This window comes from Orbicella faveolata, unplaced genomic scaffold, assembly GCF_042242905.1.
Source record: "Orbicella faveolata isolate gen_17 unplaced genomic scaffold, um_ofav_v1 contig_4, whole genome shotgun sequence".
Lineage (NCBI taxonomy): Eukaryota > Metazoa > Cnidaria > Anthozoa > Scleractinia > Merulinidae > Orbicella > Orbicella faveolata.
Window position 1 is genome coordinate 1,789,872 of NW_028301569.1, and position 24,081 is coordinate 1,813,952.

Sequence of the window (24,081 nt, forward strand, 5' to 3'; positions counted from 1 at the left end):
ATCTATCTATCTATCTATCTATCTATCTATCTATCTATCTATCTATCTATCTATCTATCTATCTATCTATCACTAAATCCATTCGAAATGGTTCATCTCTACCAAGTCAATAAAGAAGCGACAGCTCCCTGATGTTACAAGCAAACTTCTTGGTTGAGGACATAGACTGCGAGCAGTCTCTCTTTTGCTCGAAAATCCGTAGGGAAGAATGCAACACAAGCAAGCAGTGGGTTGTTAGCATTTGAGAATGATATGTGATGCTGCAAGCCGCCCATGTTACTTGCCACTTCACTGCTCACCACTCGCATATCATGCTCCCAATGACACTTGTTTTGCTTCCTTCGTTGCGTTCCTCCTCATGGATTTCTGACCAAAAGAGAGTCTGCTCACAGTCTATTAATGACATTAAGATCAATAATGTTTAGCTGCTCTTGTGAAGTCTAGGAGCTGCATAGTTACGTAATATCTAAATAATATAAGCGCCTGCACTATTTACTCATGCAGTGATTTCTAACGTTTTATTTACTAGTAAGCAGAGATAGCACAGGAATGTAACGCAAGTAAAACACATTTAAATAAAACATCATAGTCATCATAAGCATCTTACTCCAAAATCGTCCTCAAACAAGTGATAAGGCATTGTTGGCTTTGATGAAATTGACATGACAGCCAATACTGAACCAGTATAGTTCAATTTATGTTCCCATACTCGCAGCTAATATCGATCTTAATCTAGCAAACTATGACTCTTTCAGTGTGAGGCGCAGCCCAAACTGATAGTTCAAGCCAAGAAATACTGGCTTGTGATATACTAGTGAAATGCTTGTGAGATACTAGCTTGTGAAAGCTTGTGTGGTGCAACCTACTAAAAAGTTCAAGTGGATGAATGTGGGTTTGCAAAAGCGTATTAGCTTCAGTGCAAACCACACAAGCCAAGCCTGGATATGTTGGCTTGCCTGAGCAAAACAGCTTCTGAATCACCAAGTAAACTTTCTCAGCAACACCTGAATGAAATAACAAAGAATAAATGAGACATGCATCTCATAAGCTTTTCTTGAGGACTGTACAGTTAATTTTCAATGACAAAGCAGCAGGACACAGCAATTGAAAATGAAAAATAAGTTACCTTGAAAACTGCAATCAAATTGAGACAAAAAGTGGGGCATAGAAGTGAAGAGAAGTTCTCTGACAATGCGATATGACTAGAGCTAGCAGTGACTATGAACAACAAATGTAGCAATGGCCGCCTTTACTCAAAAACAATCACGCAAAATACCAATAACTGGTCCAACTCTCAGACTACTCATGCTCACAAAGTTCTGTCATGTGACATGTGACATCAAGTCCTCAAACCTCAAGACAATCGGCAACTATATGGGATTATCCAATATATTGCATAATCCCACAAGAATTATTTCTTACTAAGTTCTGGATGTTTGTTCCCACTGTTGTAGTAAATTTCATTTCCCATCTTTGTGCTTTTTTTTTTTTTTTTTTTTTTTTTTGCAGTTTATTTGTCCACTATTTACCACAATCCAGAAATAATAAACTGTTCTTATTATTCTTACTTGTGTATTGTGTTACTCTTAAAATTAGGAAAGAAAGAAGTAGATCTTAGTTTTCATAGATAGACCCCAGACATAAGAAAGATGTATATTTGCAACTGATTGCTTCTTTTTTTTCACAAGACGTTTGTCCCTGTCAAGCATTGGAGAAGCCCTCAGAAAGGTGATAAAAAATTGATTTGTTTTTAACGTGTTTTACAATTATTACACATCCAGGTAATTAATTTTTCCTTCAAGTCAAACGTCTGATAGCCAACATAATTTTCTAGTCACTGGTGTAGGATAACTACCGTGCTAGTATTGTAATGTTAAGTTCTAATTATTTGAATTGCATCAATACGTTTAGTACCGTTTAGGTAAACTAGTACTATAACATAAATTCATATTCATAATGTTCTAATTATTTTAATTGCATCAATGTGAAAATTAATGTATATTTTTGATCCTCAGTCAACTGGTGCATTGTTATAGGCATATGAACTTGGGGGGGGGGGGGGCAGGCAAGGGGGGCTGCAGGCCCCCAGCTTTGGAAATTATGTGGTTACATTACATTACAGAATAATGCTGTCTGCATAATTTCCAAAACTTGTAAATAAAGCTTCTAGTGAATTAGTTCCTTTTTTAGAATTATTTTCTTTTAATAAGTTTTAGATTTTACTCGGATTGAGACTGTTGATGGAGTGTGATTGATTGATTATGTAGGCTTTGAATATAACTATTTTTGGAATTATAGCAGTTTCATTAGATGTGTGAATTGTGACCATTTATGTCTTTAATGCAATTTGAGTGTCTTTACATCCCGATTTCAACACTCTGGCATTCGTGTATTGCTTAAAATTTTCAGGCAAGAAAGTCATCCCCTCCCTCCCCCCACCAGTCCAAAGGTGCCTGTATGCCTGTGTGTATTGTTCATCTGTTAATAGTTGTGCTTACTCCATTATATTCATTACACGATTCATTCGACTCCTAAACTGGCTGCTATCATTTAGGCAGTGTTAAAAACTTCTCAGTTCAACACTTGTTACAAGCACATTGCTACAACAGGTTTTACTCTGATGTGGCTGCTAGTTCTTAAGGGGAAGAAGAACTGAGTGCAACCAATCCCAGCAAAATTAATTTTTATATAGCACAATCCAGAGGGCTTTGGTGTCCTTACTCATCTTGTTGTGTGTTGTTCAAGGGGCAATACCACCGATTGGACAGATATCAAGAAGATATTTTTGCAATCTTGGAAAAGGCTAGAGAGATCAGCCGTTCAGATACAGAGGTGAGAGATTTCACCAAACTACACTACCTTCTTTACGTTTTTTTTTTTTTTTTTTACCGGTAGATGCTTTCAAGTTTTTCTCTTAGGAAGGACATTCAAGATCATGCATTCTAATAGGCTCAGTGCAGGTCTTCTACTGTCAGTGACTTAATGTTGCTTATAGAAGATGACTAGTACTGAGGTTACTGAAATTATCTGGATGGTTGGGTTAGATAACAGATTTTACCACCCAGAGAGAGGAGAGAGGAGGAACGTTTAAAAGGTTTTAGTTGTTTGAGTGGGAATGACGTGTTTTTCATGTCTATGGAAGCATAATGCATTATTTTGATTTTTTTTCAAGTTGGTTTCTAGTATTTTTTGGATTGAACTAAGTGACTTTAGTTATGGTGTAAGGTAAAGTTTAGTTCTTGATATGATTAGATATGAGTTATGTTGCCTGCTTGAGGCTTGAAGCTTTTTGTTTGTGTCATGTAAACGTTTGTTTTGTCCTGTTAGATACAGTTTGTACAGCTGCTACAATGAGTGATGATTATACTTCAAGAAATGGCTTATAAGGCTTTTCATAGAGTCAATGGGCTTTTTGGCTTCCCATGCCAATGTCTTGTCCAAAGCTGCGATACTGCTGCTATTTTATCTGATAACTATGAGGTCAAAAGGAAGACTTGCTGGCTGAGAGAGATTTGGTTTGAAATTTAAGACTAAGGGCTTGTCTGTTCAACAAAACAGGTCTTTTTCGAGGATTATCTCAACTGCTTTTGTCCATGATTGTAGGTATTTAGCAGTATTTTACTCCCCCCTTCCACCCACCCCCACCCCTTCGACAAGGAAACCAACAAAAACGAAACAAATGACTGAGGCAAGTGCCTTGGTTTGCCTCATATTGACTACGGCTCTGGTATTTGTTGTTTGTTTAACAGATGTATGATGATGCAGTGGAGTTACAGCAGTACTTTGTGATTCAGAGGGACAAGCTGTGTAAGGATGGAGAGAGGTTTGTTTCTCCAGCCCTTGTTGTTATCAAAAGGCACCTTCTTCAAGAGCTGGATGAAGAAAGAAAAGCAAAAATTGAAGCTGAAGGCAAGGAAGATGAAAAGCAAAGGGAGCTGGAGAGAAGAGAGGGAAAACAACAGCTTCAGGCAAGTTGCAATGAAATTATAAATGAATTGTTTAATTCATTCAATAATTCCATGCATTGTAGTATTTGTTTACTCATAAAGTAACTGAAAATGATGTTCTCTCTCTGATTGGTACAAGTAAGTATCAAGTTGGTTTATTGTTTTCATGTGGAATCAAGTTTTTCTTGGACAAATCAACATTAAGAAAGTTTCCGAACCCTTTATTTCCCCATGGCACACAAGACATTTTGGTGCGAAGACACACTTTTTTCACAAACCCTCTCTATGTGTTGTATCCATATAAGCACACCACTTAAAATATAAGCAAGAAAGCCTCACAACAGACTCAGGTTGCCTTGTTTTACATGTACTAACAGTGAATTGCCGAAAAAAATTGTGCTTGCCCAAGTATAAAGAAATCAACCAAGCGGCATCGTGGTGGTCCTTTTTTACAGTTTTTTACAGTCTGTACAACCTGAGCCCACTAGTAGGGATGCATACATGTAGGAAGCTGCACAGTACGTTTTTCCAGTCCAAAAGCACGGCCAAAGATCGTAAATTACAAACAAAGGCAAGATTTAAAATCCACCATCCATTAGACCACACTGCAGAAATACATGTTTTACTGCTTATCAAATAATACTTGAACTTTTACATGGTACAGGTGCCAGTTAGTGATGAAGCTTGTGAACTTGAACTGACATACAAAGATATTCAAATACATGTTGGAGACTTTGTGTTCATAGAACCAAGGTATTTAAACTGCTAAGCGTATAGAAATCCTTCTTTTGTACATGTATCTCACCAGGTCAGCATGCTTGTGCGTTCTGAAGAGATAAAACTTCTTTATTAGGGGTTTTAGACAAGTACATGTATGGGTATTATGGACTCCAAATTGTTTTAGGTGTTTGAAAATTAATGTTGCAACATTTATAATAATGCATCTCTATTTAGTTGATAAATACATCTGAAAAGTTCCACTACATTGATACTAATATTAAAGTTGATGTAAATAATTTGTTTACCTTTAAGGGATGAAAAACTTCAGCCGCATATCATATCAGTGGAAAAGCTTTACAAAGATAGTAATGGTGAGCAGGTGAGATATGAATTAAAGAAACTATTATTAGTGCTATCTTATCTGGAAGATCAAGAGAAAGAATTTCCTAATCAAACAGTTGGTTTAAAAATTGCATTCCTTGTGTAATGCCTGCTTTAAATGCAAGGTGTCTCTGCTTATTATTGACAGTTATCTTTAAGCTCTAAGTTTGTGTTAACGAGAAAACAAAAAGCTCTAAGCTGGTATTAACTAATGCACTTTTGCAGGATGTGTGACTCACACTATCAATTTAATCAATTTTCAAGTCAATCGTCTCTTTTTAAAGAGGCTTGGAAAAACTCCCCAACAGTGCTGAACCTGTGACCTAAACAGAGTTTGCAAATCAATTTTATTTTTTTATTAATATATTTTCGCTGAATGAATTTTTAAACTCAGTTCAAAGTACTCAATATGATATTTATTCTCTCCGTTACCTCAGTCTTCATGCATTGCCAATTAACTATAGACTAGTCTATAGAGAGCTATATGATTGATGACTATAATAAATAGATCAATTTCTTAAGTTCTAACATATAATAGTAATTGAACTGAGTGGAGTGCAATTTGGTCTGAAATCACAAGTATGATTTTAGACCAAAATTGCAAGACATGAAGTTCAATGGCCACTTTATTAGATCCATTTTGAAATCACACAATTTAATTACCTTATAGCTTAGATTTTGGTGTATTGTTCCAGTAGTCAGTTTGTTAAAAATAGTGGAACCGGAAACACCTTTACATCTCATTTAGTATACAAAACGATGTCATGTGATGAACACTCATTCGAGCATAACAAAGGAACAAGCAGTACTGAATTCAGAACAAAAACAGTCTATTTATGTATAAACGTTCAATTCTTTCACCTGAATCAATGATAGAAGACCTTCCTTTCTTCTGTGGTTGAGGCTGAGACTTCTTATTGTCTTTGGAGAAGGAATTTGAAGTGGGGTCTTGTGTAATTCTGCAATGGATTTCTTTTGAGTTGTGAAACTCCCTCAAGTGCACAATGCCAAGTGGATAGTTTTTCTCTCTTAAATACCATTCAATGGCACTCTGCATGATTTTAAGGGATTCCAGCTTGTTATCATCTCCATTTCTTTTTGTGACCTTGGCATAGAACTTTAATACTCAGGACCTTGTCAAGTTCTTGCAGTGCCATTTGTTTCAAGATATTTTCAAGATGGTGGGACCGGCACCAGGTAACCCGAAAACACTGACCCCTGGTCTGCGGACCCCCACTATGGACCGGGTCTGTGGACTACCCTACAGACCTGTCCATGGACTACCCCTATGGACCCCCTATAATTACCACCCCCAAAATAGAATAAAAATAAATAAACATTTCACTTATGGGTTGTCTATAAGAGATTGCTTGTGTCAGTGAAATTTCGAGTGTTACACTGTGCAAATGTAACAGACTTTTGTAACAGATGTTTTTAACACCCCCCTCCCCCCCCCCCCCAAAAAAAATGCCTGAAAACTGTTTTCAGCGTAAGGAGAGCCCAATGGCAAAAAGAAGGAAAGTTCTTACCTTCCATTCGTGGCTCAATGTAGCTCTGGAAAATTTGGTTTTAGGTGGTTTAAGCTTGTTTGAATCTGTAATTCCGCTGAGCAAATCAAGTTGGCGAACCCACGGCAGAATGAGCTGAACAAAATGGCAGAGGGGAAAGAGCACAAATTTTGAGGCTTCCTGGTATCTTTTATATACTGTATGGCCACAGCAAAGGAAATGGCAATGTATAATGATATAACTTGAGCCCAAGCCTCAACCCAAGTCCATTACATTTGCACAATAACATTCAAAATTTCCCGACACAAGTAATCTACAGTTGTATTAGACAACCCGTAAGTGAAATATTTGTTATATTTTTATTCTATTTTTGTGGGGGTCCGCAGACCGGGGGTCACTGTTTCTGGGTTTACTCACCGGCACAGATCTTGAGCAGAATGATGTTGAAGAAAAATTGCCAAAATATTAATCAAAATGGACACTAAAAGTTGGAAACTTCCCTTAAAGTAGGTTTTCTGCCTGAAGGAACTCATCATTGTTATTCAGAAACTGTAATTAATTAAATTCGTCAATTGTTTTGAAAGAAAACCAACAACAAAGTTTTGGTAATAATAGTTGCAAAATTCGCCACACAATGGCTTTTTGTCTTTCATTTTCCTGACATTCTATTGGTTACTTTTTACTTACCTTGAAATCTGATTGGTTGGTTTGTTTTACTGTCCTAATCTCATTGTTTGAGAAAAAGATGTGATTAAGAGCAAAACATAGTGCAATTGGTGAATAAATCATTCCACTGAGAGCCAATCAGCTTGCAAGGATACCAATGATTTCAAAATGGATTTAATAAAGTTAGTATTGTTCAGTAGTTAGTTCTTGAAGTGATATTTCTTGTCAAAATTGTTATTCAAAGATGTTTTCCTTTGCTGAATTTTTAATTACTAATTTTCTTTCACCTCCTTAAGTAGTTCCACACTCCACACAATTAACATTGTATCTAAACTAGTTTCCTTTTTCTCCTTTTGGTCTTTTTCCCTGTCTTTTTCTAAGAACAAAATTGAAATTACCTTTGATTTTTGTCACAATAGCATTGAATCTACTGTTTGATGTGTTTACAGGTAATTTAATTTGTAAATTGTCTAAATACTCTCTTACAGTATTTGTATTAATAAAACTGTGGGAACGATCTGTGCTCATAGTTCTTTAAAAAACGTTTAAAACAGATCTAAAAAATTGTTTCCAAATTTTCGACCGCCTTCTGCGGTCTTCTTCAGAGAATGATGATTTCGCATGATTCACAGAATTTTAATAAGCTGGGACGTTATTGTTCGTTGCCCCCTAGGGAGGCAACCAGTGAAGCATAAACCCTTGGGAAGGGTGCTCTTTCATTTACGGAGTTTTTGTCTAAGAAAGAGTGCAAGGATTCCAGAAACAGTCTTTTGTTCTTGCCACTCACACCTGTTTCAAGAATGTTGGCATAAATAGGATGTATATCATGGCCGCTTTCTGCATGCTGTTTAATTGCGGAATTGACATTTCCATTGGTTCTGGGCTTGTGTTTGGCCCCCCAAGATTTCCAATTTCTTCTGCTTTCCCCAACATACGTGAAAAAACATGTCCTACAGGTCACTTTGTACACAATGCCTTTTAATTGCTCTTTTGTATTGGCGTGCCGACTTACGAATTATCGAAGTGCCTGGCCTCCGTCCTAAAACACCTCGTGAGTGAAACCAAGTATTCTGTCAAGAATGCTAAACAGTTTGCAGAGTTTATAAGTGACCAGGAAGTAGCCAATGACGAAGTGATTGTGTCTTTTGACGTGGTTTCACTATTCACCTCCATACCAATCGACATGGCTATAGACATTATTCAACGAAAACTCGAGAGATCTGATGGTTGGAGGAGTCACACACAGCTGACCAAAGGCCAAGTCCTGGATCTACTCTCCTTCTCTTGCACAACAGCTATTTTGTATGCAAGGGAACCCAATACCATCAGGTGTCGGGGTGTGCCATGGGATCTCCGGTGGGTGCAGTGATCGCCGAGCTTGTAATGCAAGAAGTTGAGGAGAAAGCATTAGAAACTTCGCCCGTTAGACCAAAGTGGTGGTGTCGCTATGTGGACGATTCGAACGCTTGTATTAAGAGGGATGGTGTTGAAGTTTTTCACAGCCACTTAAACTCAATAAATGCCAATATTCAGTTTACAGTAGAGATGCCTACAACAACTATGGGCACGAACAGCATAGCCTTCTTGGACACTAACAACACTGTTAATGAGGATGGTAAGATCGAGGTGGGTGTATACTGCAAGGCCACACATACGAGCAAGTATTTAGACTTCATTCACACAGCCCAGCGCAAAACAAGAGAGCTGTCGTGAAGACTCTAATGGACCGAGCTAAATGCATTCCATCAACAACTGCACAAAGACAAAACGAGAAACGAAGTGTTGTTAGTGATCTAAAAGCTAATGGTTATCCTGAGAGCTTCATCAAGTCAGTACGTGAATTGAACAGAACAAACACGCAACCAAGACCCCAGGAGAATCCAAAGGCATACGCATCGATTCCATATGTGAAAGGAGTGTCAGAATGTGTTCGACGCATTTTGAGCTGCGAAAACATCAGGACAGCTTTCAAACCAGTACAAACATTGGGAAATGTTTTCAAAAAGCCCAAAGACCGGCCGACAAAAGAGCAATTAAAAGGCATTGTGTACAAAGTGACCTGTAGGACATGTATGTCGGGGAAAGCAGAAGAAATTGGAAATCTTGGGGGGCCAAACACAAGGCCAGAACCAATGGAAATGTCAATTCGGCAATTCAACAGCATGCGGAAACCGGCCACGATATACATCCTATTTACGCCAACATTCTTGAAACAGGTGTGAGCGGCAAGAACAAAAGACTGTTTCTGGAATCCTTGCACTCTTTCTTAGACAAAAACTCCGTAAATGAAAGAGTACCCTTCCCAAGGGTTTATGCGCCACTGGTTGCCTCTGTATCACCCATAAATGTAATAAAAACCATAAATGTAATACCAACCATAAATGTGATAAAAATTAACCATAAATGTAATACTAACCATAAATGTAATAACTTTTAACCACAAATGTAATAAAACCACTAACCATAAATGTAATAAAATTTGCCCATAAATGTAACAAACTGAACAACCATAAATGTAATAAGGCTTAACCATAAATGTAATAAACTGGCTGTGACTTCCAAATCAAGGGGCTACAAACTTGTCATTCTCTTTGAATGTAATTTTTATTACATTTATGGTTGGTATTACATTTATGGTTTTTATCACATTTATGGGTGATACAGCCTCCCTAGGGGGCAACAAACAATAACGTCCCAGCTTATTAAAATTCTGTGAATCGCACGAAATCATCATTCTCTGAAGAAGACCACAGAAGGCAGTCAAAAATTTAGAGACAATTTTACTTTTTTAGATCTGTTTTAAACGTTTTTTAAAGAGGTATTAGTATTAGTTTAAGGTAATTGACATGACTTGCATTTAAGCTTAGTGAGCGTCTAAGATCATTTATTTTAAACAAATTTGTTGTTGTTTACCCCAAAAGCACCTACTGTACATGTAGGCTTATCAAGGGGGATTAATACACACATTATCTTCTTCTTGTTATCAGTGGCTTTTTGGGAGTTGGTTCTATCGGCCTGAGGAAACTTTTCATACTGCCACACGGAAGTTCTTGGAAAAGGTAACCATTCAGTTTCTGAGGTCTTGGCAACATACATTTTTAGGCATCTGTGATGGTGAAATTGTGGACACCAAAAATAATGATTATACATGTTAAGATAATTTATGGCTGAGAGGAATGATATTTGTAATATAGGATTTATGTTCAAACAGTAACCTAATTGAGATAACACCCTGTAAGAAAGCCCACGCTAAAAGTTGTCAGTACTTTCATCATCTGATGACAACCGAGAACCAACCAGCTGTTGCTGTAATGGCGGTACGAGCAAAGCAAATTTACATTCTTAGACAAGTAACTTAACTTGCTTTTTCTTATAGCTTTTGGTAAACAAAATAGAAAATGTTTTCTCTGTGTTTCTGACGAGTTATACAAAAACTTAAGAAATTATAGGGGAACTCAGAATAAGGTTTTCTGTTTCTTAGATGTATTGTTATGTTTAAAACTGTTTGTAAAGTTTAAAAAGGTACTCACATAATATTTGAAGGTTACTTCACACCTTCGCGGGTGTCCTTTGGGAAAAAATCCTTTCACGTTCCAGTTTCAATAAAAGCCTAACAAACTATACATCAGAAGAAAGCTTAATAAATGTAATTTTAAAAATATAATTTAAGTGGGTTTTTCTTTTAGGTAGTGTCAGGAGCCGGCAAGGTGTGAAATAAGCAAGGGTTCTTTCTATTGAATTTATCAGGTATCAGATCAAGCAGCATGAGCAAAATGGCTGCACAGTCTTACTCACCAAACATCAATCAACAAAATGGTGTCAGGCTTTTTCAATATTCTGATTGGTTGTCTAGATATCCACATCTAAAGCTGAAGCAGCTAAAAATATGCGAGACATTGCGTAAATGGACGCCATAGGAAAAATATTTAAAATATCAAAATTTCCGACACACCTTCGTTTGTCATACGCGTCACAATGGAGAAAGAAATCGATCATGTTTTGCCCTTTTTGGATGTCCTAATCAACAACGCCTACCATGGTTCTGTTATCACTAGTACCTTCCGTAAGAAGACCTTCATGGGTCTGCTTACCAATTACCTTAGTTTCTCACCTCTGTCATGCAAAGTCGGTCATATCAGGACATTAATTGACAAGGTTTTTAAAATCAAGGATTCTGTCCGTAGAGAACTTCGTTCGCGTGTGAGTTTCAAATTAACTTGTGCTTACTGTAATACAAGCACCAAGAGTTTCCCACTTCCAGTTTTTAGGCAATGCATTATGGGATATGCGCTCCAGAAAAGTGAGCACCAACTCTCAAATCTCCGCCATTACCATTATCTATGTTAGGGAACATTGACACAACATCCCAAGAAACTAAAAGGGTGCCTTCGGGAAAAGGGCCACTCCTGTTAAGATCCTCAATTCTATTGAGTAAATCGGTCGTATCCTTGCCGAGTGAATACAAGGGTTATCTAGTCAATCAGGGTTATCCCACAAAACTAGTGGAAGATCAATTTTCTAAAGCCTTAACTACATCTAGAACTGACTTACTTAGAACTCGTGCCAAAGCTGAGAAGAAATTGTTTCCATTTGTAACAACATTTAATCCAAATTTACCTGATGTTGGTCGCATCATCAGAAAACACCTAGGTATTTTGGAATCCAACCCCAAATTAAAAGAATTTTTTCCGCCAAATTCCATCATAGCCTCTTTTCGAAGATCTAAAAACCTTAAGGAGTTGTTAGCGCCATCTCGTTATGGCTCTAACACTAAGGTTGAAGAGGTTGTTGAGGTTAAGGGTTGCTTTAAATGCAAAAGAACAAGATGTGATCTCTGTCGCAACTACTTTGTTGAATCAAATTCTTTCCAAAGTTTTCAAACAGGCAAGAGCTATAAGATATGATTGAAACTTTCCTGTGATTCAAAAAATATCATTTATTTGGCTTCGTGTAAGAAATGTAACTTACAATACATTGGCTCTACAACAACAGATTTTAGAGTTAGATTTCGCAACCACAAGTCTGCTATGCTGACCAAGAAAAAGACTTGTGAGGTAGCGGTGCATTTCAACAGAACACCGCACGACTTAAACGACTTTTCTTTCCAGTGTATTGATCAAGTGCAGATAAATGCAAACAATACAAGTAACATCGAAAAGCTTTTAATCACTAAAGAGGCATATTGGAGTGCACAGTTGTTCTCTCTGGCACCTTTTGGCTTGAACAAACGTCAGGAATTCCACTCGAAAAAAAGAATAAACTACAATTAGCGCAAAAATAACTTGCAAATTTGGCGGTTATCTTAGTTCAGGTGTTCAAAGGCCCTGACCTTGGATCTTGTTAGCTTTGTTAGCGCTAGGTTTTCTCAGGGGCCCCCATCGGGGAATTTATTACATTATTGTTGTTTAAGGGCCCTGTTTAGGGCACCTGTTGTGCCTTGCCGCGGCATAGTTTCAAGGGCTTTGTTTGGGGATTTTGGGACCGCCTTTTTTGAACATTGAATATTTTACACGCGGGTCCCTTCACACTTTCGGCTGACTCGACGAATCGCGTTACTTTTTTGATATTAATCTTATTTGTATTATATTCGATTACTTATTCTTATTTGGTTTGTGTCTTTTGAGTTTTGTACCGCATTGTCATAGTATCTCGCTTAGTAATCACCGATTGTTTATCATTGGTTAATTTTTTCGTTTTCATGTGTTACCACGCCCTGTTATGTAATCATCTTTGTAATATGATGTCATTTTTTATACTGTAAACTTATTTAAGGTTATTGTAATTTATTATTCACTTGCACTGCAACTGATGAAGGTCTTTGACCGAAACGTTTATTTTTATTAAATTTTTAAACTTTTTCTTAGATTTTTTACTGTATATATATTTTTTTTTCGCTCAAAGTTGTCCGTCCTCGTTTTCCACAATTGCCTACAAATGTCATTACTCGAGGTTTGGACTACGAATCCTTTTGGATCCTTCTGGCGCGTGGTATCCCTGTTGGCTCAAAGCATCTTAACTTTTTATATGTATGTATGTATGTATGTATGTATGTATGTATGTATGTATGTATGTATGTATGTATGTATGTATGTATGTATGTATGTATGTATGTATGTATGTATGTATGTATGTATGTATGTATGTATATGTATATATATATGTATATATATGTATATATATGTATATATATATGTATATATATGTATATATATATGTATATATATGTATATATATGTATATATATATGTATATATGTATATATATATGTATATATATGTATATATATGTATATATATATGTATATATATGTTATTTGCCTGCTGGGAGGTCCGTATAGTAAAAAAATATGACTGAGGTCTTAAAAATGCTGACCAAGGTTGCAGGCCGAAGGCAGCATTTTCAAGCCCAAGGTCACAGTTTTTCACTATACAGACTGACCCTAATCCAGCAAATAGTATGTTAATTTTTTTTTTCCTGCAGCAAATTGGTTTTGCAGATTACAAATGGCTTTGTTTACGCAACTCTTGTCATTGAATTGGCTTGTGCGCCGTCTACTAATGATTTGTAAAAAATCTTGGCAACGAGCGAGTAACTCAGATAGTAGAAAAAGAAAGATGTATTAAAGAACAGATTTTTTTTTTTAACTACTTTATGTTAGTTGCATTTATTTCAGCAGTTAAGTTCTCCAAAATTGTTTTTGCGGTGTGAAATTTCATGCGAAGTTTGAAGTTTTACTACAAAAACAACTTCTGTCAGTCGTTGCTTTTCAAATCACTTGAAATCAGACTTTTCTACCATAAATTGAATAGCAGAAAGCGAGGAAATTCGTTATGTGTATTCCACAGAAATTCTCCTAAATACAGCAGCGATCAGAGAGGTTAAACTCGGCTGAACTTGATTCAAATTTTACAGCAAGAGAAACACAGGTTTATGCGCCATTACAGCACCAAACTACAAACAACCAAGCAAACTCTCACAACTTCAAAACACTCAATTGAATTTACTTACAGTGACTTTCCTTGCCATTTTAAGGTGAACAGAGATAAACTTGCGTTGACTAATCCTCGATGGATGTGTAAAAAAGGCAAAAGATTGACGATTACCGCTAACATTTGGGAGCGAAATTTAGGCAGTGGGGAAAAAATCCGGCCCATGGGCCGTATCGTAAAAAGCTGGACCAGTCACATGCATATGATTAGCCAATAAGATTTGAGGATTTAGGATTCCGGCCTGCTCAGATGCTTGAGAAAAAAATAAATTATAAAACTAGCCATGCAATCAGCTTGTACAAAAGGTTTTTCTAAAAATACTGCCTCGTTGCAAGCTTGTTTTGAACATGTTTGGTCAAGACTGGATAAGTTACTAGGTCTTTTGTTGATAGTATCTTTGTCTAGTTCAGGACTAAAAACCTTTGTTTAGTTCCACATTCTCAAACTTAAGAGACAAAGCAGCAGTATTATATTCAAAGACATTAAGTTTTAATCACAGAGCCATATTGACCATTTGCTGTGTTCACTTTAGAAGATGAAAAAACTTACACTTTGACATTTTGTTGACTGTTGTATTATTGTTGTTATTTATAATAATTCAACATTGTTTTGAATTCCAAGTCCTCAATTTTTGATGAGTAGCAAAGTTAAATATTAGAACCAGTACTTATTATTCTTTTCACCAAATTCATACCATCGCGCTCTGCTTTGGACTATTGTTCCTTGGATTTTTTTGGCAGTTAATTTTGCAAGTTTGCCTTTCACACAGTCTATTTCCGCATTTGTCACTTCGTTAAATGTTGAGCAGATTTGCTCTTGCAGGCAGTTGAATTTTTCTTACAACTTTCTCTCCTTGTCGCGCTTTTCCTTAGCTTTTCTTTTAGAGAAAAGAATGGTGGCCACTCTTATTTCCGTTTTGATCATTTCCCAGATGAGCCCTTTATCTGTTACCTCATGATATTCTGATGCAAACTCGGGTATTTTTTTAGAAATCAGTTCTGTATAATCTTTGTCAGTTGACAGTGAATTATTGAATTTTCAAAAACCAGGACCCTGCTGAACTTGTTTTTCTTCAAAAGATAAAGACAAACCCAATGCGGAATGATCAGAAAAAACATTGGGTATTATTTTAACAGTTTGTAGTGAAGATCGCATATCCTTTGAGATCATAAGATAATCCAATCTGCACTGAATCTTCATCGACAGATTGCTTCAAGTGAATCCTTGTAGATTCAGATTGTTTGCTCTCCAGTTATCAATAAGATCATGAGCAATTATCAGGTTGTTGATTTCTTCAGTAACCAACTTTTTAAGTTCCATTGATCGGGCCCCTCACTTATCAAGCTCAGTTAAGGCACAATTGAAGTCACCGCCTAGTACTATTGTCTCGTTTGCATAAGTGCATGTTGAGCACAGAATTGGACAAGTCTCTAAGGAAATGAATTTGTTGTGGCTAATCATTCAGTGCATAAATATTCACAAAAACAAACTTTTCATCGTCTAGAAATACTTCGCTTGAAACTTATCTACCGTTCTTATCACATATAATTTTTTCAATTGACACATTGATCCTGGGCTTAAAAAGGATCATTACACCACAGCTGTGATTAGAACCATAACTTTCAACAATTTTGCCTCCCCATTCAGCTTCCCAGAGCTTAATAGGGGACGAGTACATTTCTTGAAGGAAAATAACATCTGAATTGTGTTTATGTAACCTTCTCAAACTCATTAATAATTGATCAAGTTTAAACAAAGGAAATCATGACCGTGACAGTGGTTGGATATCTGATCTTAATTAGCATAGATTTTTACAATTTTAATTCTCCGTTTTTTCCTTAGTTTTAGTTTCGATTGAGAAGATATATCTAACACTCAAGACAGTGTTTCACCACATTTCTAAACACCTTGAAGTTCATCAAAAATACTCTGTTATACGTTGTATTTTTAACTCTCTTCTCGGTGTTTGGAAATGTGGTCAAACACTGTCTTTTGTGTTTGATATATTACATCTAAACAACTGCCGTCATTTGGTAGTCTTGTTCAACCCTGTGACGTTCAAGGACAATATTTTAAGCTCCATGTGGTAAAACTAATTTACAGTGAATGCATATTACCTTTTCAGTTCACAGATTTGACATAGTAAAACAGAAAGAATGTACCATCGCCATAGGCTTTTTGCTGTTGTTACTGTATTTCCCTTATGTGAATATGCAAGTGATATACTTTTTGTTTCAAGGAAGTACTTTTTCTGAGTGTTAAGTTGTTCATGTGAAACTGTGATTGCTGAGCATGAAAACAGAATAAAGTGAGTAATTACACTAACATTGTATGCAACATTCAGGCATTGTGATTTGTTAATGCCTGACAGTTCAGAGACCTGTGAAAATAGTCGTTTAACAGTTTTTGTCTCATTAAAGCCTAGGGCAACCAGAGCCAGGGCTTGGGTTGTCCTGCATTTGGAATAAGGACAACTTGGGCATTTTTTTTAGTTTTGAGCACTGCAGTGATAGAGATTGCAAGATTGATTGGGAAGAAAATAATATTATCTAATTTCTTCCAATAAGGCGTTGTTTTGTGGTGGGTTCTTCAAATATGTGCTTCACAAAACTTTTATGTATAGCTTTGGTTGTTAGCACTTTCAAGTTCTGCCATGGTTGTGGAAGATGCTCTTGCTGTACACCAGTTCGCCTTATTGCCTTTTTATATTCTTGTGGAATAGTGTTTATTACTCCATAATAGGTCAGAAACTTTGTTTGCAGCTGGTCTCGGGGGTTAAATTTTTCATAAGTCTTTGGACTTTGTAAGATATAACACAACATTTTGCAAGTTATAGTGATGAATGTAACTTCTTATTTTTCTTTTCTTGTACTCCATTGTATTGTAAGTATTATGTGTAAGTATTGTAAAGGTAAGGTAGACATGGTTACTAATAATTAAAAGATAACATAAAAAATAAAGGCAGAATAATCTAATTTCTTCCACTGTAATAATGTAGCCAATCAATCAATCAATTAGTCAATGATACGATTGAAAAAAGTGATGGGTGATTTAATTGACAAGCACTGTTTTCAACCTTTGTTGCCTCAGTACTTCTCCAGAGAAGAAAACTGTCTCAGTTTTCCATCTCAAAATCCTTGTTAAATGTACTTTCTTGACCAGTGTGTCGCTGTGACTTGTTCCTTACAGGAAGTGTTTAAAAGTGATTACTGTACTTCTTCGAACTTGAAGCAAGTCCTAGGAAAATGCTATGTCATGTTTGTTAAGGACTACTTCAAGCAAAAACCTCAGGTGAGACATAAGCTTCAAATGCTTTTATGGTTTTTTTTTTGATGCTGATAAATGTATTCACTTCTAGCATGTTTGCTGTGACAACTTGTGTTAAGGTGGCTCAATCGGATTTTTGAGTAACGATAACGTTTAACTTTGAGCGACTAGATCAGCACCATTATTAATCCAACAGAAAATTGAATGTTACTGGTGTGCTAGAGAAAGATGAAAGTTTTAAATGGGGTACATTTCACCAGGATCTGAGTTACCGTAGCAACAAAATGATGCCATGCCCCATTTTAAATAAGACCAAATAATTTGCCATCAGAAATCATTTTGGAAATATGACACCGGGATCTCGGACTTGACATAGTTGTCTTAACGATGCCAAAATTTAAAAAAAAATCTATAAGAACGTTTTCAAGAAAATTACAGGCGAAGTTTCAAGGTGTCAAAACACAACAAAAACGGAGCTGTGTTAAATGTTACTGTAGACTATGTACGTCCACAAGACTTGACTAAATGGTATTCTGGTCTTACATGAATCTTATAACAATTAATTACCTTGAGTGAAAATCTCAGAGAAACCGCTCCATTTGACTTTCAGAAACATTGGCTTGAATATCAACTGGTATAGGTTATTTTGCTTTCTATTGAAAATTGCCCCTAAAATTATTAAATTGGGCGGGAATTGAAAAACACTCTATGAATTTTTTTTAGACTTGGCCCTCAATGAGATCAATTCATATTCAAAGTAATCCCGGAGTTTCAAATTAATTGAAACATTGTAAGGCTGCTGAATTTTCAGCGTCAACCCAGGAAAATGTTGTGCTGATTTTCACCCATGTTGTTTGTTGTCTTCATTAAAATGTTCTTTTGTCTTGAATCACCATGCAATTCTACGTTTCTGTATATCATGAATTCATGAAACAGGGGATTGCTTTCCGGCTCTTTTCTGAAGCATGCTTAAATATCCCAAGCTAGCACTACAATAACAATAAAATATACGTCTTGTTTATGTTTATGTTAAACATAAACAAGACTTCCACCATAGTGATTTTCCGCTTGCGCTCACCACTTACCCTCGATGTGGCCACATTAACACAAGATGAGTGAAAGTGTGACATATATTTTTTAGCCTGCTTCAGGAAAATCGCAGGAAAGCAATCACATGTTTTATGAATTCATGATATACAGAAATGTACAATAACATGGTGATTCGAGACAAAAGAACATTATTATGAAGACAACAAACAACATGAGACAAAATTTTGCAACTATCATTCATTTATAAATAATCATTACATTTATTTAGGTAGAACAATTGAGCTGATTGTTACCACTGATAAAGTAATGAGCTGCAACAAAAAACTGAATGAGTTATGTACGTGTACATGTACTTCAGAGTGAAAGAGTTATCAATAATGAAGTTAATTTCTATCACAAGACAAAATCCACATTTTAGTTTACACACATGTACGTCTCCTCGCCTTTAAAATTACCCTAGCAAGTTGAGGGCTATTCTGATTTATATAATAAGTTAAATTATTCTCACATTTTGACTGGTTCTCACTTATGATCTATTTGAGGACAGAAGCATAGATAATGTCAACATAACAAACATTTTCCCTCTGTTCCCTTTTGTTTATAGTTTAACTTATGTTTACCTTTTCTGCAGAATTTCAAAGACGAGGATGTGTTTGTGTGTGAATCAAGATACAATGTCAAAACAAAGTCATTCAAGAAGATGAAGGTAGATTTTGAGCTGTAATGTGAGCACAACTATTAATGGCATTTTTTTTCTTTATTTATCAAGTTGTCTTTCCTGCTAGAAAAAAATTAACCTTTCCTTTATTTACCCATCTTTCTCTATTTTATTTTTTTTTTTGGTCTATTTATTTATTTTATTTTTTTATTTTTGTTGCTTTGAAAGAAAGTCACAGAAGTATACTGGCACCACAAGATTCTATGTCCTGGGGTCTTATAGGGAGATCTAGCTCTTGTCTGAAGCATTGAATGTTATATCATTTGATTATGTATCACTTCATTTTCATTATATTATTTTCAGATCTCATATAGTAGGCCTTCTTAAATGTATGCAACAGTATGTTATATGTTCAACCCTTTAGACTTACCCCAGTGTGATACAGTAAAAACCCATGTGTAAGAACCTAGTGGTTTAAGAACCTGCTGGCAGAATTTTGGTATTTTAATGTCCAAAAATATAAGAGCCTGTTTAGCCAAGCAAGATCAAGCAGGTTCTTATATGTGGGTTACAGTTAAGGACGTTTGTACGAAAATTTTCCAACGTTGATTTTTTTTCTGAGACTTTAACTACTGTAAAATGATGAGTTAGTTATGTCAGAAATGTAAAAAAATGGGGGGTCACCAACTTTGTTTTGGAGAAAACATGCCCGGAAAAACACCCTAAATCTGAAAAAATTGGGCTTCGTTAGCGAATAAGGCCACAGTGCCTGTAAGCCCAAAAATATTGCAATTAGATCTTTGAAGTGAAATGGTCTCTGCCAAACATTATTTAAGTGGACTTAATAAGTGAATTTAGTCAACTGGTGAGGTTCCTTAAAGAACAAGTTCACATTTAGCAACCAGAGTTTCACATGCCTTGCAGCAGCAAGATGGCAGGATTCGATGTCCCATGGACAGAAATCTTGAGTTTTTTTTAACTTCCCACACTGATTTTTTTGTTCATTTTTGGACAATGTGGAGATAATTGTAAATAAAATCTGTTTCTGGAAAGAAAGTAGGGGTCACCGAACATCCAAGATCGTTAATTCCAGGCAAAGCTATACAGTGTAGCATTGGCCATCTGCCCTATCATTGTTCATTTTGTTACTTAGTGCGTGCTCTCATGCATGACATGGCATGTGAATTTGTGTGCGCAGTAAGGATGTGCAGAAACAATTAGTGCGAACGTCCTTAAATTATGAAAAACATTTTAACCAAGGAGTGTGACTGAGATTTCGAATGTATAATTACAAGAAAATACATAATACAGTTGCAAATAAATACTGTATATTGTAGGACAAAACCCAAGTTCAATTTTATTTTTTCTGGTATATCTCCTTCATAGAAATTAAGAACCTAATTAAGAACCTACTTTTCCTAAATTGTCAATAACTGCCCCAAAATACAAGAACCTATTTTGCCAGAGTTAAAAAAATGTAGGTTCTTACAGGTAGGATTTTACCGTAGTTTATGCCTCTTATTCCCGAGAGTCCAAATAGTGTTTGAATTGCAATTAATTGTTGAACAGCAAACAGCATCAAATGAAAGTACTGCTCAGTATTTTTCAATTGTTTGGTTAAAGACTAGGATTTTCAGACCTGTTTAACACTCACTGGTTTTATGCCATAGGTGTGGTCTGTATCTACATCCAGTGTTAATCATGTTACAAGAGAAGAACCTCTTCAGCCCAAACGTATTCCAACTGTTTTTGACAACAACACCAACAACAAGGTAGAGCCAATGGGAATTAATGAAGTGGAAGGTTCAGTTCATGAAGATGTAAAAAAGGTAAGTTGTTTATATTATCATGTTAATAACCACAACAAAAATATAAATTCTTATATCTGTTATTTTCTCTTTACTATTATATAATGACGAACGTATTACGGGCAAAAAAAAAGTAGACTTTGCATTTCTGTGGTGAGGTTGGTGTGAAATGCCCTTATAGATCTAAGGAGCTGGCAAACTGTAAAGAATCCAGCATAGAATGGCAAAGCGTGTAAGTTTCTTTTGATCACAGAGGATTTTGATTTATACCTCGTATACCAAAATTGCTTTGTTCTTGTACAATTATAAGTTGAGCTGTCTTATGGTGCTGTGGCTCTTATCGTTAGCTTGGGTTGCCTGCAGTTCCAAAAGTATAATTATTACTGAATACCACAATAGTTTGTTGACCTTTCCTCCCAATAGTTTTCCAGAATGAAAACCAATACATAACTAAGTTAACCACTTTCTTTCTTAGAATGTTGTTTTGGAATCTCCCCAAAATTCTGAGGAAGGATGTATATATTATGAACAGCTTTGTGTTAGAGATACTCCTTATAAGCTTGGTAAGTAATTTTACATTACTATACAAACTCCTTGACATTGTCATGTTCTCTGTTCCAGGTATTTTAACTTTAGTATCAAGCTTCAGTATTAACCACTCTCTGCACGATGTGTGAAGTTTTTTCCTTTTCTACTTTTCTACTTTTTTGTACAAATGTTTTAATGCCTGTTACAATGTTCCCAATAATGAAAGTTAAGGTGCCATGTTTCTTTTTTTTTCCAAGTTTTTGTCTATCATGTTGTAATTTTTTTTCCTTCTGTGTAGCGTAGCCTAAAAGCTTTAGCAATGTAATCAAATGTAATTCTGTATTTAGCGTTAGTTTTAAGTGGGTCTACAAAACAAAATAGTTGGAGCATTTTAAGCAGAAAACCTGTAACACTTTTGAAATTTAACTGCTCAAGTGAGGTTGCAGTGCAGTGGCAGGGTTTCATTTCAGGAAGCTTGACATATTGCCTTCTGTGTGTTAGCCATTCAGCACAGCATCCAGAATTTGGATGTTGACGTGAGCAAATGCTTTCCCTTCATTCTTGCCTCCTTCTCCTCCCTTCTCTCCCCTAAGGAAGGTCCGATTCCCAGGTTATTGATATGTTAGATTATGTATAGTAAAAACACTGTTGCCCTAGTGTTGAGTGATACTTGAGTGATAACCTGCAAATGCTCAATTGGTTATTACATCAGTCAAGTGTCCACGATCAGCCATCATGTCAGTCAAATTTGTCAAAGAAGGAGTTCATTTGGCGCAACTTCACTGTTACAGAAGTCAGTTATTTGTTAAATAAAATAATCATCTTGTAGGTAAGTCTGGAAATTTCTTATAATCATCAAGTTAATCATCAATTACAAATAATTTTTTTTTTTCCAGGTGATTGTGTGTATGTCAGATCTGATGAAGGATATTTGTGCATGTCCAGGATTGATAAAATGTGGACAGACAAAAAGTAAGTAACCTGTGAACCTGCTTCCAAGTGGGTATCGAGTACCTAATAGTGATTCGAGCACAGAGTAGAACTGGCTCCTGGGTGAGTATGAGTACCTACAGTGTATAGTGAGCCGAGCACAGTGTAGGACAAGCAGAGAAAAAGAACAGGAAAATCTTTTAAGCCTTAATTTTTTTTTTTAATAATTTTAATATACAAAACACAATTCTACAAACATTCCTTACAGTGCGGGTCTCGTTACGCTACTCTACTTACAGAACATTACTTACGTTACTTACAAAATGGGTTACTTATGCTAGCAATACAATACTGAATACAGTTTCTTACAGAAAATACAATTACTTGCAATACAGGCTACGTACATTGCTAACAATATAATACTCTACTTACTTTACTTGCTGAACATAGTTACCTACAATACATTATACTGCATATTGACTTTGAGGAGGGAGGAGTACTTCTCACTAAAACATTTAATTAAGACAAATTTTCAAGATTGTATTTATTATAATGAGTAGCTTGCTGATAAAATCCTGAATGGAGATGGCCAGGCTATTTAACTTGCTTGAATAAATATAATGGCGCATAAATAAGGCAGTGTAGTTGAATTTCCATATTATTATTATTGCTATTTTAAGCCTTAATTAAAAGTAGGTCTCTTGACGTTCAGCTGCAATGAGGTGTAAAATTTAATACTTAATTTCAATTAATCAATAATATATTAGCCTTGTGTAAAGGCTGGTGGGTGGGTAGGTATCCGTGTGCACTATGCAAAACAGGGTGTACTTTCATTGTTTGATTGACAACGTGACAAAACTATATATGTGTGTTTTTGCAAATCTCTTGCTATTCTTGTGGTGCTATTCTCTTAAGAACAAAAGCAATCTACTCGAAATACATGCGCAGATTAGTTAGCATCAGTGTCGACTATATCTTAGGAAAAAGATACATTTCATAAGGGATTTCACACGAATGTTGAGTGTTTTTTCTTATGGTAGAGCACAGCATGTTAGGTGCATGCATTCTAGTATTGCTAGTGTGATAACCTCCGTTCTCTAGTTCAGATCCACACATTTTTTTTTGGAGTTTCACCACACTCTCGTTTTGACTGGGGATAGCAGCTATATTTCACGTAACGTCATTTCTCCCTTTTTTAGTGCAAAGAACACTATTGTGACTGCATATCTTCTGGAATCACCCTTACATGTAGCTGCGTTCACAAAATTTTGTCTGCTGTTTAAGAACTGTTGTGTGTTAGCCAGGGTTCAAATAAAGAATGGAAATGTTAATCATGATATTGCTTCTCCTTAACAGATTGTTTATTTCCTCTACTGTGAAAGCAAAAAGTTCATATTCAGCTGAAACTTTCCCATGTTAGTTACATGTAAAACTAGTAAATTTGTGACAAAAGAAACTTTGCAATTATTGCCGCAGACTCCATGATACTTTCTGAAACTGCCAATTAATTTCATCAGTCTTGATTCACTCACAGATTAGGGTATAATTTCAAGCAAAGATCTCTACCTTCAATATAATACTTGTTGAAATGCTCCATCGTTGTGTTAATCAAGAGAATGAATGAGTGAA

The 24,081-nt window shown here is 35.9% G+C and overlaps 1 protein-coding gene and 1 pseudogene across 1 annotated transcript in view; both read left to right on the plus strand.

Annotated features, from left to right (window-relative positions):
* Positions 1-24,081, plus strand: part of LOC110052202 (protein polybromo-1-like) — a 218,513-nt gene that overhangs the window by 176,014 nt on the left and 18,418 nt on the right. Inside the window, exons 28-38 of the mRNA XM_020758318.2 lie at positions 1,689-1,728; positions 2,746-2,832; positions 3,750-3,968; positions 4,612-4,700; positions 4,980-5,046; positions 10,210-10,281; positions 17,401-17,502; positions 19,160-19,234; positions 20,857-21,015; positions 21,470-21,557; positions 22,419-22,494. Of these exons, the coding sequence (XP_020613977.2) occupies positions 1,689-1,728; positions 2,746-2,832; positions 3,750-3,968; positions 4,612-4,700; positions 4,980-5,046; positions 10,210-10,281; positions 17,401-17,502; positions 19,160-19,234; positions 20,857-21,015; positions 21,470-21,557; positions 22,419-22,494 (1,074 nt within the window). The remainder of the gene's footprint in view (positions 1-1,688; positions 1,729-2,745; positions 2,833-3,749; positions 3,969-4,611; positions 4,701-4,979; positions 5,047-10,209; positions 10,282-17,400; positions 17,503-19,159; positions 19,235-20,856; positions 21,016-21,469; positions 21,558-22,418; positions 22,495-24,081) is intronic.
* LOC149100889 (uncharacterized) lies at positions 8,407-9,166 on the plus strand (annotated as a pseudogene).